The 18,027-nt window shown below is 36.4% G+C and overlaps 1 protein-coding gene across 12 annotated transcripts in view; it reads right to left on the bottom strand.

The window, feature by feature from the left end:
* The window catches only part of DLG1 (discs large MAGUK scaffold protein 1), a 146,365-nt gene that overhangs the window by 43,138 nt on the left and 85,200 nt on the right, over window positions 1–18,027 (bottom strand). For 8 of the 12 annotated variants that reach the window (XM_066193302.1, XM_066193298.1, XM_066193297.1 and 5 more), the window contains 7 exons: window positions 15,044–15,136; window positions 11,666–11,719; window positions 9,202–9,252; window positions 8,180–8,304; window positions 6,908–7,077; window positions 6,254–6,390; window positions 4,843–4,987 (listed from right to left, as the gene is read on the bottom strand). In XM_066193302.1, the coding sequence (XP_066049399.1) occupies window positions 4,843–4,987; window positions 6,254–6,390; window positions 6,908–7,077; window positions 8,180–8,304; window positions 9,202–9,252; window positions 11,666–11,719; window positions 15,044–15,136 (775 nt within the window). The remainder of the gene's footprint in view (window positions 1–4,842; window positions 4,988–6,253; window positions 6,391–6,907; window positions 7,078–8,179; window positions 8,305–9,201; window positions 9,253–11,665; window positions 11,720–15,043; window positions 15,137–18,027) is intronic. The other 4 variants (XM_066193307.1, XM_066193301.1, XM_066193303.1 and 1 more) reach the window with 1 other exon arrangement.

Below are 18,027 nucleotides of genomic sequence, written 5' to 3' on the forward strand. Positions count from 1 at the left end.
ATTACATATTCTTCTCTTCCTGTACTTAGGCCACTTAAGAAATGATAAGGCATTCATGTCTAATGAAGAAACTGATTATTCCCAACCTTCCAGTATTTTATTTCTCAATGCAGGGTGGAAACACTGTACCAATGCACAAAAACATAAAGAAAAAAATACTTTGAAATCAATTAGGAGTCAAAAATGCATCACTGATAATGTCCTCAAAGAAGGCCTGTATTGGAAGCAAGTCCTCTCTCTCAAAAACCATTTAGCCACTTTTCTGACTCTGCTATTCTACTACATGCACTTCACAGGTAATGTTGGTGTTTTAAACAGCACTTACTGCACCTTCTTAGTAATAGTTCAACTGAACAACCTCAAGAGCATTTATATGAACAAATTAATGGATATTTGTTCCAGGACCACCATTTATGTATAGATGTGGGAGGCAGTTTACACTCCTGATACATGATCCCTCCAGCAGGCTAACAGCTGTGGTTATCACACACACATCAGCCCCAATGCTACGGCCACAGGACCATCCCACCCTCAGTGCTGTTGTTCCTCTGCACACAAGAAAACATGGTGAGGGGACTCCTGTTGCATTTCCAGATTTTCCATACTGGAAGTTCTCATTTTTCAGCCTGACAGAGAATGGAGAACAGCACTCAGAGGGGATTGCGTTCACAAAGAACAATCTTTCCTAACTGCTTTCTTCTTGAGTAAGAAAATGCAAAGCACTAGAAAGTAACTGTTTAGCCTGGCAATCCACACCTCAAGAGCTAAAAGAAATCTCACAGAACCAAGAGAAACAGGCACAGGAATCAACTATTCCAGGTCTATGGCTGAGCTTTCATCACCCATACACATCCCAGTCTCTAGAGCAACAGCACATAACCATAAGCTTTTTTTCCCCACATTCATTCCCTGCTGAATCTCTGATCTCCAACAGCCCCAACTCTTCTCTAACAAGATTTTCAACAGTAACTTCCCCCACAGGCAGCTCGAAGCCACTCACTCTGATAAATATCAAAAGGCAGAGGTCAATTTTCAGCCCCAGGTGAGCAATGTTGGCACAACATCTGTACTCTTCCCAATAAATACTGCCATAAATCAGAATCTCAGACACCTCTGGATCAAACATGTCTTGATTCTAAGGCACTAACCCCTAGGAAATATTAAATTATTTTATTTTATATGGATACTGACTTATTTGGTCCTTTCATCTGAGCCATCAGACCACCTGACAAGGCCACACTACCCTGTAGCTGATACTCTTACTAAAGGAGTTCTATAAGAAATCAGATTTTGCACAAAACATAGACATTGAAATTTGATCTCAAACAGTTCTTCAGTATCCTTAGCTTTGCATTTTAAATCCATATCACCAGGGCAAGTGAGAGAGCCCTCTAGCTAAACAAGTCCCAGAGGGAAAAATCTTAAAGACAAATCAAATTCTGAATTTGGACTTTTGAATTAACTACCATGTCCACACAAGTTAGCACAGTGAGCAATCTACTGCATGTTCTGCACAGTACCAAGTACTGTGCACTGTGTTTCTAGATATTTCTGATAAAATGAGAATTACAAACAAACAAAAAACCACACACATACAGAAATAAAATAAGCAAAAAAAACCCCTCCCAAGGGGGCTCTGTAAGTGAGCAGTTCATATACAAACTCAAGTAGTAGTGTTTCTACCTTAACATCATTTGTAATAGACCTGTTCACAGGGAGCCTCTGTGCACATCTTACTTCTCCTTTATGATAGGACTGAACTCCTATGAACCTGGCTAAAAGGATTTTCATGGACAGAAGTAGGAAGGAGGATTGCAAATACATGTCTCAGAACAGCTGCAGATGAGTAGGTGAAGAAAGAAGCCTGGTAACTGTTTCAACACTGACTCACAATCCAGGTGATCCTAGAAAATACCTCTTTAATATCTGCCATCTGGTAAAAGCACTTTAGAGTCCCCAATCTAAAGCTCTAGAGCCCTGCAGTGCTCTGCTAAATGCAGTATAAAATACCACATACCATTTTTTGGTAAAAGTTCTATCTAACTGAGCAGCTTCTTGCAGAAAGCAGAGGCCTTCTGGTTGCAAAGTTATCACTGATAAAGCAGAATCAGCCTTTGAAGAGATTGATCTCACTTTGAGATTTCCATTGTTAAGGTGCAAATGCTGAGGTACTGCAAAAGCTTTTGTTCTGCCCTGTATTAGAAAAATAGCATTAGCAGCTCAGACACACGCGGTTGTTTTTCATAACTGAAAGACTGAGGACAAGACTGAACTGATTTCCTAGAATTAAGTCATTAAACACCTCAGCAAGACCTTTAGGTCTGCTTTGGGTTCAATATTCCGGCAGTAGGTTCAGTCTCCGCACCAGCTGCAGTAACAGCAAGCTGCACTTTGATCAACAGAGACACAGGCTCATGGAGCTTTGGGTAGAAAAGGCTTTCCTGTTGTAAGGAAAAGAAACAGACTAAAGTTTCATCAAAGAACCCAGCACCTTGCAGAGGAATGTTCTTTGGTCTACCAGAAACAGTGAAAAACAGAGTATCTTCAGACAGAGAGCACAAGGGAACTGCAGCTAAATGAAATAAAACTCAGAAAATCAGCTCAATAGTACAGACAGCCCACAAACCTTGTCAAGGGTCACTAAAGGACAAAGACAGACAGACAAGATTTCTGGAATCTGAGAAAAACTTCCATGACTTTTTTCAGAATGCTTGAGTAGGAGGAGAAAGGTTCCCAGAAGCAGCTGCTGGAGCTTGAGGTATGTGACAAGGTCAGGAGACTGGCTTTTCATTTCTCAGTAAAAGGACAGAAGTGACACATCCTGCAAGGATGGGATATTGGGCTGCACAGAATGCCACCATCTCTCAAATCACCCTTAGAGGGAGTGCAAACAGAGAGAAATTCTGGAGGGAGGATGGTAACAGGACAAAAGGAACCTACATGTGTGACCAGGCCATTTACCTCCAGTAGTGGATGTGACACTAAGTCATACTTACTGAGAAATTAAGGACTCATGGCAAGATGGCAGAGGACGTCCTCATGGCAGTTAAGTGGGATTATCTTTGACAGAACTTTCCTGATCTCTGCAGCCAATGGACATGGTGAGAAGGTATTCCTAAAGATGTCACTGCCTCTCTTATGGCTCCACGTCATGATGCAATGAACTGAGTCTCCAGTTCACCCACCATTTGAGAGAAATTAATATCTCTGCATGACAAGAGGTCCAATAACCAACAGGCATCTTTGCCACTGTCATTGATTTATTAGCACTGGGCAAATTATCAGCAATCAGCTCCTTCTCTACCTTCCTCCTCTCAGAATTTCTACAAGTTTTGCCTTTGTCCCCAAAGATGAACAAAGTAAATATTCCAATAATTGAGTCAAGGTGCAGTAGTAAGAGATGAAATATTTCAATGCTTGTCACATCCCAATCCACAGAAGTGTAACTGCATTACTGCAACATTACGAGGAACACTATGTAAAAATCATATTTCTCTGTTCCAAAAAATACGAATCCCAGGTGAAATATATGAAAAGACCAGTTATATGGAGATAGAACAAGAAGGCTACTTTCCAAGGAAACAGTGGGAAAGGTTATTGAACAAACTAGATACCGTAAGGGAAAATGACTGCTCTCTAATATGTATGAGTAGAAAACTGGGGAAGAATCAGTGGAGGCTGAAAATTAGATATGTCAAAGAATGGAACCTTCAAGAACATCCTTCTAATAACACAATGGAGATAAAACCTAATTAGCTCCAAATTGTAATTCAATAAGCTTACAAATAGATCTTAAGATACTGTAGCTATTGCCAACGAATGATAGGCTTATAAGGTACTTCAGTCTTTGTTGTGCTGCACTTTTGTTTGTTGTTCTTTACATACTGTTTTCAATTACATCTTTCAGTCCCAAAGTGTTCCTTTTATTCGTATGAAGTAGTACCTAAACAGATCAGTGTCTAGGTACTACATATCAACTGCACATATTTAATGGCAGGAATCAAAGCAATACCTAAAATAACTCTCCTCCAGAACCATTTCATGTGACAACATGAGTAAAGCTGGTCATCCAGAAAAGTCAGTCTATTCAGTCTTAGAAAGATACAGTTATATCATTCTCTTTCCTCTCTCCCCCCATTAAATGATAAAAACCCTCCTGAAGTATACTCAACTCAAATATTTCTTTAGATTGTAGTTAAACCCTGAACTTTCTGGATTTGCATGTTTGACTTTGAAAATGCTCATCAGAAATTTTTGTAGCTACTTTTTAATACAGTGTTCACTGGTTTTTCCATTCGAATTGACAATAAATATGTCAAAACTGAAGCCAGATTTCAAATAAGTTGACAAGGATTTTTTTTAACACATTCATAGGCAGGCACCAGAGCAAGAACTTCCTATCCTCCCAGTACAGTTTATTCAAGTATATGCAAGTTCACAAAAACCAGGAAAACTGGAAAAACATCAGAGCATCACCAACCTCTTTAGTTTGCAGGACAAACTGAACACCCTCACAGCGCATTGCTTTCTACTCTTCACACCCCCAAGAGCATGAGGCACTTGTTCTCTCCCCTTGTACTCATCAGCAAATAATGAGTAACATTGCATCTCCAGGACTGGGCCATGACAGCCACAAAAACACACCTGGAGCCCCACTGCTGCTGTCTTTTCAGTATACAAGCTATAGGATGTTGTTCTGTATAGTATATAATTTTCCTTATTATTCAACTTATATCAGATTTTTTCCTCATATAATTTTTAAAAGCTCGTGACAGTTAAAATGAAATATGTTAAAGCCTTAAAGGGAAAATTAATTAAATCAGAAAGATAAGATGAACTTACAGTTTGTGATGTCAGGAGGGGCATAACTGTCATTCATGAACATGCTGGTAGGTTTTGCAACCTTCAGATAAACAAAGTCGGATGTGTTTTTTAAGGCAGTTACTGCTTCTTCATGAGTAACTTCTTCTAAGCAAACACTGTTGACCTGAAGATAAAAACAAACATTATCAACCCAGAGAAATGTACTGTTTTCATAGGACACTCACTGAAGGCTGTTGGAACACTGGCACTGAGATTCATTAAGGACTCACATGCCACAGACATAACTGGTTACATAAAATTATATAAGAGATGCTTGTTAAGTATGAGAAAGACAAGTATTCCTATGTGTAACCAAGACACTATGAAAGATTATAATTAACTCTATTGACCACAACATTGTAAAGAAGGCACACATGACTTTGGGGAACTAATGGGAAAACAGGACACACAAAATGTTGTAAGCGTGCACACTTACACTGTGTTACTGCAAACATTACACAGAGAAGTTTCTTCTCATAAGAATAAGCCCCACATCAACTTGTCATGACATAATTATGTAACACCAAGACCTCATTTCTAATTTTTTAAAAAAACAGGATTCTTCACATAAAGGGATAATTCCAGTATTCTTTAAGTACTTTCACATTCCCTGACTCTGTTTTAAGTGACATAATCATCCAAAGTCTTTTTACAGATGGCAAACTCTGCACTAAACATTTCGAGTTAGTTTTTATTGTTTGAAGAGCAGTAGAACACATGTCCTGCTGTTCTGTACTATGAGTACAGATGTACCCAGAGCTCTTACAGAAGCAAATACTGCTAGAGGAAGGAGTGTAGAGCAATTAACCTTACAAGAATTAAAAATTCAGAAATACAGAAATTTCTGGCTGTGGCTTTCATTTTTCTATCTGGACAAAAAATTTGTGGATTGAATTTAAGGAAGTTGAAAGTTATTTTTACTTTGTGCATAGAAAAATTCAATTTTGAAGCTATTTTAAGCTTAAAAAAAAAATAAGAACACCATCCAGCAGGATTACAAACACTGAAATGCAATATCAGAAGCAGTTTCACTACTGGCTGGCTAAAGGCTGGCCAGCCACCAGTACAAGGAGTTCCATTCCATTCTTCTCTTTTGAGAAGAGAAACAATCCCATTGTATGTCTGCTTATAATTCTGTCACTCAGATCCCAGAAAAATAATAGCAGGCATCAGAAATAAAGATGCTGATTTACACAGGTTTTGCATGGAACATTTGGCTGAGGAATAAATTTCAGATTTTCTGATGAGATGGTGTTGAATGATGCTGATTTAATTTTATCACTGATTTAATTTTATCACTGATTTCCAAGCAGCTTAACCACAAATTGAATCACGTCCCTATTGAGTCTAAGAGTGAATGACCATTAAAAAAAATGCAGCTCTTACTTACAGCTAAAAGTTTGTCTCCAATCTGAAGTTTGCCATCTTTATGTGCTGCTCCACCTTCAATGATTTTGGTTACATAGATGCTGTTGTCCCCAGGTATATGCTGATTTCCTACACCACCAGCAATACTGAAACCAAGACCTGCTTGAAGATAAAGACATTACTCAAGAAACCTTTTTTGCATTAATTGGATTTAAATTCTTACATAAATAATAACACTCCTTGTAGGACACAAATATATATAACATCAGGGTCTGGCTGAAGTAATTCTGATGCCTTTTCAAGAGAAGTCCATAATTTTCTAGAAAATAAGGCTCTAGAAAAGACGTAACATGTATGCAAGTTCTGAAAACCAAAAGCTAGATCATTTACTTCATGCTTTGTGAAGTATGGGTACAGCAGAACTATAAGCATCACCATTCATCTCTATATTTATAAACATATTGCCCAGTAATTACTTTCCCTAAATTATTTTTAATCTCTCAAACATCCTTACTAGGTAATCCAGTTAAGTATGTTACTTCAATTTTAATGTACTTAAAAATTACTAGATACAATCAGAAACCCTTTTACCATTTAAAAGAAAACTCTGCATTCTACAAGAACAGTTTCAATTCTATCCTTCTTGCGAAACAGAAACTTTGTATTTCCAACATACCTTTGGGGCCTTTTACAAGTTTGATTTCCACTATTTTTTCTGTGACTGGTTTTCTTCTTTTGACGTACAGCCTCACAATTGATCCCGCTTCTTTCAATGCCTCCACGGCTTTGCTGTGTGTCACATCCCGAACATCCACCTCATTTACTCGTAGGATACAATCATTAACCCTGGAGACAGCAACAGTCATGCTCAGCTGTTGTCTTACAGCACAGCGCACACATTAGGAGCCTAATATTTTATCTACAATACACTAACATATATGTTAACACATTAAAATACAAAGATTTAGCTCCCAGATTCTACTCAGTCAAGACAATGCTCTAAAATTAATTATTAATGCTTAAAAATAAATCAAGGATCACTAGAAAACATTTAAGAAGAATATTTAATTCATGGCTGAAGAGGGCACCTTATTGTATGTGTGCCTCATTTTAACAGGGTTTTGAATGGATGTTTGTAAAAATTACCTTTTGTTTACAGCTATAAAACAGAATTTAAAAAATCAAAACCTAAAAGGCACACAATGAAAACACACTAGTTTTAAGCCATGATATGAACAAGTCAATCTTGCTTTTCACAAGCAGTTTAAGTGCTGGCCTTCCAGTCCATTTAACATGTTGCTGCAGTAACACTGAGCCCTCATTACACTAAGTGCAATGCCAGGCCCACCTGTCCCCGTGTCCTGCCAGATGTACCTCTGACAATGGCCAACAAGCTAAAATGAAGCCTTAAAATAAGCTCATTAGGATTAAAACCCATAATACATCAGGTATTTGCACATGAAATTATGGGGCAAGTTCTTGACAACACAATGAAAAAAAAAATAGTCCTGCAATCAATGTGGATGGGTATCTTTGAAAAATTAAGACAGTCAATTATTAGCAAGTGTAAAAAAGAGGTTGTTAATAAACTCAACTACCTTGTGGATCAGAAAAATCCACACATGGATACCTACCCAACAAGAGTTACCTCTCCTACCTGTCTAAGCTTTTTCTTGAATTAAGAACTATGAGAGATAAGGCAAAATAAATTTATACACAGAATAGAAAAGGTCACTTAATTTTTCTAAACTGCAGATATTATTTGTTTGGGAGACACATATTGATCCACTCAAACATTCCTCATTATTTAAAAAACACTTCTGTAAGGAAAACCTATTTAACATTTAATGCAGGAGGATAAAACTATTAAAAGTAACAGAAATTTTTCTATACACTTTTAAAAATACAGTAACAGTACTTAATAACCCAACACAGAAATTCATCCTACCGTAATCTTCCATCCTGCGCAGCTGCACCCCCGGCTATAATTTTAGTAATGAAAATACTTGCATCATCTCCAATATGTGGGTTGTCTGTACCACCTGCAATGCTAAAGCCAAGTCCTGAATTTCCCTAAAGATGGAGGGGGGAAAAAATTAAACATTTATTTTTGGGGGAGAAGGTATTCCAGTGTATTTGATACTCAATAGAACCAAATCTACATAATTTTCACTGATAATAAAAACATTTAAAGATAGTTTAAGGTGTATGCTTCATACATAACTTACTTCTATGAAAATAAGTATATGTACATCTTATATACATGTAAGGAGAATGTAAGTCATTGCATAACTGTAAGACAAATATTTGCTCCTCATTAAATTGTTAGTGACACATTATTTTTCCCAGAGAAAAGTCTTTATATAGCTTGGGTCCCACCTCTAATATATTCCCACAGATGCAGAGATTCAGACTGACATTTTTCTCTTCAAGGATTGCTTGCCCTTACCATCAGCTGCAAGACCTCTCCACCCTCTCAGTAACCACCAGAACTGCACAGGTATTAGATACAATAATTTCTTTCTGTCCTTTGTTAACAGTGCACCTCAAGTGAACTGAGCTAGATCTCAACGTAGAAAACCTAACAAAGAAATGCATGTGACAAGGTGTCACTTGGAATCTCAACATAAAACTTAATGGCATATAAGTAAAAGCCTATGAAAAAAATAGCAATACAGGAGATTAAACCAGAATCTGTGTTGTTAGTCTCTACAAGTCTAGGTAGCAACATTAAATGCAGGATGTCTTAGAGGAGATCATTCCTCCATTTTAGTCTCAGTGGTCAAGCATATTAATATAACTTCCAATTCCTGCTTAGCAACTGATTGTACTCTTTTATTATTATTAGGTAAAAAAATCAACCTAAAATAAGAAAAAGAAAGAGTAAGAATTGGTTTGGATTGCTATTTTCATATTAAAGTATCATAAATCCCATTTCAAACAAAGTAGAGAAGACATTTAGCATGTTACCCTTTCAAGAGTAATTTCTTCATACTCGTAATCTGCATCCGTGCCATTGACCTATTAAAAAAAGAGAAGTGAGACTTACAGAGAATCCTACACTTCACACAACCCAGTTTGCTTGGCTGACAGTTCATTCCCATCGAATCTCAGCTGATTCTCAGTGACCACTGGGCTCAGAAGAGACGTGATTTTCACACCACTCTGTATTTATAAAACAGACAATCTTTTTATACAAGTTTAAAAGTTGCCTGTTTCGGGAGCAGACTGTACTACACAACTACTGCAGGGCACAGGCCCTCTGCTTTTGATTGCCAGAAAAAGACGTTCTTGAGATCCTCAGATATTCCTCAGGCTATACAGCAACTTGAAACAGAGAAAAAAGAAACAGGATGTGGGGTAGAGAAGAATTTTAAGGAAGAACAGAGCAGCATATTCCTATTGTTGTTCCACACTGAGCAGAGAAAAATCAAAGACTGATGCTTTAAACCACCTTCTCACGAGGAATGGGTAAGACCCTTATAAAGTAACATTTAACAACTGTTTATACTACTATTTATCATGTTACATACATACTTAAGTTCAGCAATTTAAAACAGGGGCAAAAAGAGAAGAAGAGTTTAGAAGAATACTTTATAAAGCTTGATTAAAAACTGAAATCCTAGAAAGAAGCCTTGCCATCCTTTGGTTAGAAAGGATACCCACATTCTTCGCTACCTACAGAACAAGGAAAGAATTGAATACCAGAAGCAAAAAACCCCCAAAACTAAGCAAAATCAATTAAATAGCAAATTCTCATTCATATTTAATATTCAAGAGTAAGCCTTTTTCCAAGATATCTTGGAAATCAAATTCTTTTCTTCACAGTTACCTACAGCAGCTACAGACAACTCCCTCTTCCTAGTCTTTTAGGAAGAAATATTTAACAAGGTAAGAAATAACATTTATACTATTATTTTACAAAGCACCTTGTCTATCCTTAAGATACAGAATATCTGATAAGACTTCTGCAACAAATAGATAAAAAAACACGTATAGAAGAAAGCATTTTAAAATCTGACTGTTTTCTAGCAGAGAATTTAAAAAGGGAATTTAATTCATCCCAAAAAAACCAAGCTACTTCCTTTCTCCTATGTTTATTTAACATATTTAAATGCTACACAAGCCGGCAATGCCATGGTTTTTACAGGCTGTCTAATTTTAAGCTCTTTTATTCCTCACTCTCTAATTATATCTCCCCATAATACAATAGAAGCCATATCCATTTCACGTATAACAGATTATCATCTTTGCAAAGTACCTCAAAAATGATTATGTCCTCAGTAGTTTGTTCACTGAAAAAGATACGGTGGTTTTAACACGTGATATTTCTCTATTAAAAAGGGATGAGGTCCTGACCTTCTGAATACATGAAACTGGATCTATTGCTACACCAACACAAAAGAAGCCACTGTGATCAAGAAGTTTTTATGGTAGCTTAGTCCTTGAGCTATTGTCTACAGGAATGACAACATGTGCTAACTGAAGCAGTCATCCAGCATTACAGTACCTGCAAAAGGTTCATGATGACTGATCAGTGTGCAGAGCTCTTTGCTTTTCTTTTTTATTAAATAAATAACAAGGAAGATTAATCATTTCCCTATTCATTGCCACTAAACAAAACAAAGTAGATCCTAATATATTTCAGCAGTGTCTTATTTCCATGTACAAAGCTCTGTAATTCAATTTAAAACATCATCTAGATAAACAGGAGCAAACAAAAACCTCCATCATTTTTATCTTCTCCTTTTGCTCAGTCCTATACTCTCTCTTTTTTTGAAAAATTACCTTTGAATTTATTCATCTAACAAACCAAACATTAGCAGAGACAGGGGCAAGGATATATTACATGATAAAAATCACTGTTCTAGTCTATCTTTTTCAAGTTTTAAAGGGATCTCAGATTAACTACTATAAAGACTAACTGCTTTATTTGCAGGGCCTTCCCCTGAGTGAAGGATTTTCTATATAAATATTGTAATTATGGCTGACAAACGAAAATCTGAGCCTCCACATAACTACATTTACTACCTTAATGTTCCAAACAGAACCAACTCATTTTTATGAACGTTTAGAGCACTAAGACCTTAAGTATAGCCACTGCAAGAAGAAATGTTTTTATGGGAAGTGCAACGGAAATGGCACATTAAATATTAAAGCATCTGCCTGCACAGTTGAAAAAACAGATTGTCCTCTGAACCTCTGGAACCTCAATTGTGTGTTTCACTGTCACACACTGGTACAAAGAAAAATTCCCACCTGCAATCTGCAACTTTTTTTTCATGAAACAGCTATTTAAGGAGTTAAAATAAACATCATGAGAGCTGACAAAATCAGAGAGATAAAATAGGTCTTAAACAGCAACAACAGGAGTACACAACTACATTCATAAAACATGATTTAAAGTTATAATTGAAAGCAAGTGTAGACTTACATATGTTGAAGTCTCCAAAGAATCTGTATTCACCAGCACTGGAGGGGGATTTGCCTTTAAAAATGGGAAAAAAAAATTACACAGCATGAGAAAATGCACTATTAATGATAACTTTACAGCATTTAACTTGCTGGCTTTCTCAAAGTTCTGTTAAAAGGTAGCCTGACCTTGACAATCTCAAAACTGTCCTTCTGAAACACTTGCTACTATCCTGGACAAACTGCTTCCCTGACATACAATCACACTGTTAGGGAAGTCTGAGATCATATTTAATATCTAAGTTCTGACATTTATTACCTTGTTTTTCAAAAGAAAACCTGAGTCATGCTACCATTTGACATGATGCCAGTTACCCCAGTACTTGTGGTACGACATGCAGAGGTTGTTTTATCACTCAGTATCTCAAAATCAGTTTTCGGTGGATTCAATTTCCCTGTCTGCCCATCAGGAACAGCCATCAGCCCCCCTACAAACTGCAAAATGGAAACTTGCAGAAATGCAACTTAAGCAAGAAAGGACCTACAGAACTCACTTGCAAAGCAAACCCACAGCTAACATTCATTTTCCACACAGCAGCACGTGCTTCCATCAGGAAATTGTTAAGTATTAAGAAGCCAGAAGCAGTCAGAGATTATTGCCACAGAAAGCTGAAATAGTATTAGCATTTTTACAAGCCAGGAACCAGGAGAGTAAGTTTACACTTTTAGTCTCATATCACTGAGAATTTTTCTGCGAAAAATGTGTTTTCAACTGAAAGAAAGTCCATAGGAACTGATGGCATTTCTCTGAAATATTTCCAAATAAACAGATTTCCCATTTATCCATCAACTATCTGCCTTTAAAATAGGCAGCATCTAGCCTGCTCTAGGAACATGAGCAAAACAAGCAAACAAACCATGTCCAGATATATTCCAGACTCCAAATACTGCTAATTATTAATTGCAGTGGCACTAAACAAAGTTAATCTCCTTATTGCTTTAATGAATCTGAGGGGGTTTTTAATACATATAAAAATACGTTGTCTTTAAAATTAGGACATTCCTTTGTTTAATCCCCTAAATCTGTGTATGTGTGGAATTAAATTTAGGGATATTTTAATAGGTTGCAGAAGAAGCCACTAATAAACTCATGCAGATAAAGTTCAGACCTGCAAAAACATGACAATTGCATTAACCTATGCATATCCTGCATTTTTATTTCATTACTATGACAGCATTACTATTTCTGAAGAATTTATGACTTTTCAAAGCTCCCAAACCTAGGAAGTGATGACTCCAAAGTGCCTTTCAAAAGGCTGAGATGAATAATTTCCCATCATTAGACAGGAGCCATCAATCTGCTATCAAGTGTCAGAAATTAAGCCTGTGTCATTAAATAAGTACTAAAATCAGGTGGGACCTACACACACTAACAGAGCAGACAATTAAAAGTAAGAGGAAACAAAAAGGATGACACATATGACTGTCAAAATGCCATCAAAAGCCTTTCTCACCCAGCAATTCTCTCAATAGAAGCATAGGCACACTTCATGCAGTAGACATTAAGCACTCATTATTAATGTCACAACAAAAATCTCTGTCAAAACAACACTATCCCTCACAACCATTTTCTGCCATTAAGTTAAATTTCCTTTTCTGTTTCTTATTCAAGTGCAGGTTCTATTAAAATAAGAGTAAATTAAAAATAAGATCCTGTACTAAAAAGCCCAATCTATTATTCATCACGATAATTTATCGTTACGGCTACAATAAATATAGTTAAACCATATGTTTTTATGTTTTTGCTCAGAAGAAAGCAAGGTTTAATTGCTCAGTCATGTTCTTTTCACTCCATTTTAAAATGTATTTTTATTTAATATTAGGATTCTCCAACATCCAATTATATTCTACGTACATAGTGCCAGTGAAAGCTGGCTCCCCATGATTTTTATTTTTGAGGCAGACAAGTGTTCTTCTTTTCATGTTAAAAAAAAAAGACAACTAAAAGCAAAATTGCTGTTAGTAGGTGAGGTTTAGTGAACAGTATGTTTGAGATACGTCTCAGCCAAACAATACAAAACCCCTTCTGTAAGTTAAATGATTATTCCAAACACTCCTACATTTATCCAAACTGTCCATTAAGAAGCAGCAATTTACCATCTTTTTCAAGGATGAATGAGAAAAGCTGTGCCAGGCATTCCAAAGGTACTATCTAGATATGGCTGCACTGGCCTGTCCACCTCAAATCTTGATGTGGGCAGAACCCCTCTATTAGAAGGGAGTCTTTCTAAAACTAATCAAATTTCTGGTCTTCCTGATGGAAGAAGTACAGGTGACAGATTCAAATAAACACATATCTACTGGAAATTGCACTATAAAACAGACAATTGCAAAAATGTTTGGTAATTATGGATTATGCAAAAATTAAAAACTCAGCAAAAACAAAGATTACCACCTGTTGCAAGTTTAATCAAGTAGCCTGAAAGTAAAAATTAAGAAAAAAAATACTGACATCCATACTACAAAAATTTTCAAGTAATATTCTGGGTAGTTTAACTACCTTTTAAAGTTAATAAATATCTGCCACCAAAAAATTCAAAAAATTGAACTATTTTTTTCAGAAGGCGTGCACTCATCATTTCAGATTTCTGTACTGAAAGTTACAGTAGTTACAAAACTCTAAAAGCAGAATGACAGTCTATCTTCAAAAATGTAACTGCTGTCTATCCTAGATTGTTCCATAGCTTGCCATGGCATGGTCACGTATTCCAAATTACATGGGAAATACTAACATTAACTCATGTTTTTGCCTTCACTTGTCTTGACAGGGTTTGGGTTTTGTTTTGGGAGGTATGTGGACATTGTGGGACCCAAAGTATGACGGCTCATATGAGTCATATATGTTAGGAATGGAGAGGTAAAAAATCTCTTTTGTATTCTAAATGCTCCCCCAAACAGTAATACCAACAAATGGGTGGAGAACATGAGAAACACCATGCAAGTGCAACCAAAGAAAGACATGTATTAAGTATTTATAGGAGACGAGAAAATATTTTCTTTATAAAAAGTCAAGCAATAACATTTTAATAAGGGTGAAATGGCTCCAAAGTTATTATGTGAACACAAAATATCCTATTGGTTCTTTCCATTCTTTTGCTTATTTTTTCTTTAGTTCTTTCACAAGTTACTAGTCACTTCCATCTGAAAACATAAGTATTTAAGTGTGCTAAAAGTTGTCATAAAATGAACAAAAGTTACAGTGAAATTCTAGTGTATTTAACAATTCACCTCAAACCTTAGTGTGGAGTAGCAAAAGACGTATTTCAACAAAGCAACAAACTAAATTAAAGAAATAAAAGTTTAAAAAGTTTAATAAAGCAAAGCAAAACAGAATAAAAACCTGTGATATGGTGGATGGGATGGTCTCAGCAGGGACTGGTGGGACAGGGATCACAGGGACAATGGGAGAAGAGGAAGGAACAGCTTCTGTGGGCTAAAAATCACCAACAAAATGTCAAAAATTAAGGAAAACTAGAAAAACAGTTTAAAACAAACAAGACTCAAATTTAACAGCTTAAACAACTATGAACTAGCACATGGATTTGGAGATGAACTACAACTCAGACAGTCCCGACCCACACTGTTCATGGCAGCACATTCCCAGCACTGCAGTGACGGCAAGGAACCCAAAGTAACTGGACATGCCCGGGTGGGTTATTCACACCAAGGCACTCCCCTGGCAGCACTGAGACTTTGGGGTCCAACAAAAAACCTGCTCAGGTCAGTGAACAGACTCAGGCTTTTTGTAGGCTGGTTTCACAACAGAATCCCTTCACCAATATACAACAGAGTGCAAAAGCAGGGAAACAGGATGAAGTTAACAGTGCTCAACAAAGCTAATATTCCTCTTTGACTAAGAGGAAAAAAATGAGAAGCACCTTATGATTTCTAAACTTAGCAACAATCAAAGAAAACCTTTTCATCAAATGGGTGGTAGGTCCTAAAAAGATTCAATTTACCTCTCAAAGATTTCACACAGGTTTACCAAACATCTGCAGACTAGGAGAATTTTGGTCTTAGGAGTCTTCATTAAAATAATAACCATAAACCTACTGACACCTAAGCTGCAAGGGAATAAGATTTCAAACAGCATTTTGAGCAAAATGTTGACTCCAATATTTTTGAGATGTTCACATAATGGTTGTCAACAAGCTGTCAGCAACACAAACTGCTGGCAACTATCATCAACATTACAAGCTGAACAGCAGATGAAAGCTCTTGCAATTTAGTTGTTCCAAGACGTACTTGTGATCTTTAAAAATAATGAAGCATAATGACAAAAAGAAAATACTACATCCTGAAAGTGAACAAAAACCCCAGAAAATAACAGTATTAAATGTCTTAAAGTTTGAGATATCTTAAAATACAAAGCAGCATATATCAACAGCAGCCACCAAATTAAAGAGTAATAGAAAATAATGCTATTTGCATTAACAGTCCAAGTACAGCAACACATTAAATGTACATATGGTATTTCTACAGCGTTCTTTCAGCTCCAAGTCAATCAACTCAAAATGAAAACTGGTGAAAATCATTGCAATTACTGAAAGATGGAAGAACAAAATATATTTGGTATCCTGAGAGGTAATCCTAATGTCATTAAAGCATTCTTACATCTATGGACTAAAGCACAATATTTTAAGTGTTTAAAAAGAGGAAGGTAGTGGAGAATCTAAATTGGTCTAGAAAAATATTAATGTGTCCTTTGCAAAAGATGCAGGAAATGCTCAGTGCAATAAACCTGTGCCTTCTGAAAGAACAACGCAACCTTTAGATGACAGACCAAAGTAAACAGCTCAAGTAACCACACGGCCCTACACATCCAAAAAATGAGCCACCCCTTGAAGTCTGCCTTGTTCCCAAGTAAGTGGCTTTCCAAGTAGCTACACACTAGATATCCTATTAACCAAAATTTCAGATATACTACATATCAAAATACAACACAACACTAAGGCTGAACAGCTAAGCATTAGTTTTACTGTTAAACTCCTGCAGTAAGAGAAGGTTAAAATCAAATTGAAGTTGTTCTAATATCCTGGCCATTCACTTCTCTGACCTTCCACCTCACAAAAAAAATGACCATTGTTGCAATGGATTTCCTTATGGGCTGAACAACCTGCACCTCCCTCCCCTTGCACCAAATGTCAGCTTTATTTTCCGGCTTCCCTTCTTTCCCCAATTCCTGACTCTCTCCTCTCTATGGGTTTCTCATCCCCAAGTGCTTCGAAAACTCTCCCAACCAGCTCCAAATTTTGCCCTTATTATTTTAAAGCTGGCTTTGCTCATGGGCCTTTAATTCTTCCAGTCTCATAAGTTATTCATATTGTCATTGTATTTTCCCCTTGTGCTGTTGGTTTAGGATCCACTGAACCTTAAATGCTCTATGCTCCTCCAAGCATCCTGGCAGCATTCCTGTAGAGCCTCTTCCACTACTATATGCATGAGGAAAGAGGCAACAACACTGGCAACCACTTTCAAAGCATGTGCAAATCCAAATGAAGACAAGACTGTCTTCACTCGAATGTTTCATAGAGTACGTTGGATTGATGCAGGCACTGTGGCAATCACAAGGAAGGACAATGCAAGAAATTAAAAGGTTTTCAATCATTAGATAAAGAAGACCTAGAATTTCCTTACAACAGAAGAACAATGATTTTATTTTACTAAGATAAGCAACCAGACTGCAAATGATTATACGATACAGGTACCTGTGACAGAGATAAGATGTTCATCTCAACACTCTACTTTCCAGGAATTTTCAAGAAACATTTGTAATTTTAGGAATTCTCCAAATACACACTGAAGTATTCTGGCAAATAAAAGCTTATTCTCAAAATAAGTTTCAATAAAGATGTCTGACTAAAGCATTTAATGATTCTGGCTTAAAAAGATACAAACCAATATAAAATAGAAAGAAAGTAGCAGGCCAATTAAAAGACACCTTTTGAATACATATGAATTACAGCACACAATTATGATGCATTATTATATTGAGGAATGCATGACTTGAACTATATAAATGACTTCAATCTGCCAGCCTAAATAAATGTGATAACCCCTACAATGAAAAGTCATTCTGCCACAATAGTACAAAAAAATTACTTGATATTTATCAAAGTAAAATGATGGACTTTAAAATTTATATTTTAAAAAATCATTTAAGTGGTACGTTTACAAAAGCTAAGATAACAATGCCTTTAAGTGATCAACTGAATGCCTCCAAATCTAACACTACATCCAGATGTTGTGAAAAGTAAGAACACACACATGTCCTTGTGTTTAACCCACAAACAGTAAGTCCTTCAGTGAGGAAATACCAACTAA

Source organism: Chamaea fasciata, unplaced genomic scaffold (assembly GCF_029207755.1).
Source record: "Chamaea fasciata isolate MVZ Bird 193981 ecotype frontalis unplaced genomic scaffold, bChaFas1.0.hap1 SCAF_11, whole genome shotgun sequence".
Taxonomy (NCBI): domain Eukaryota; kingdom Metazoa; phylum Chordata; class Aves; order Passeriformes; family Sylviidae; genus Chamaea; species Chamaea fasciata.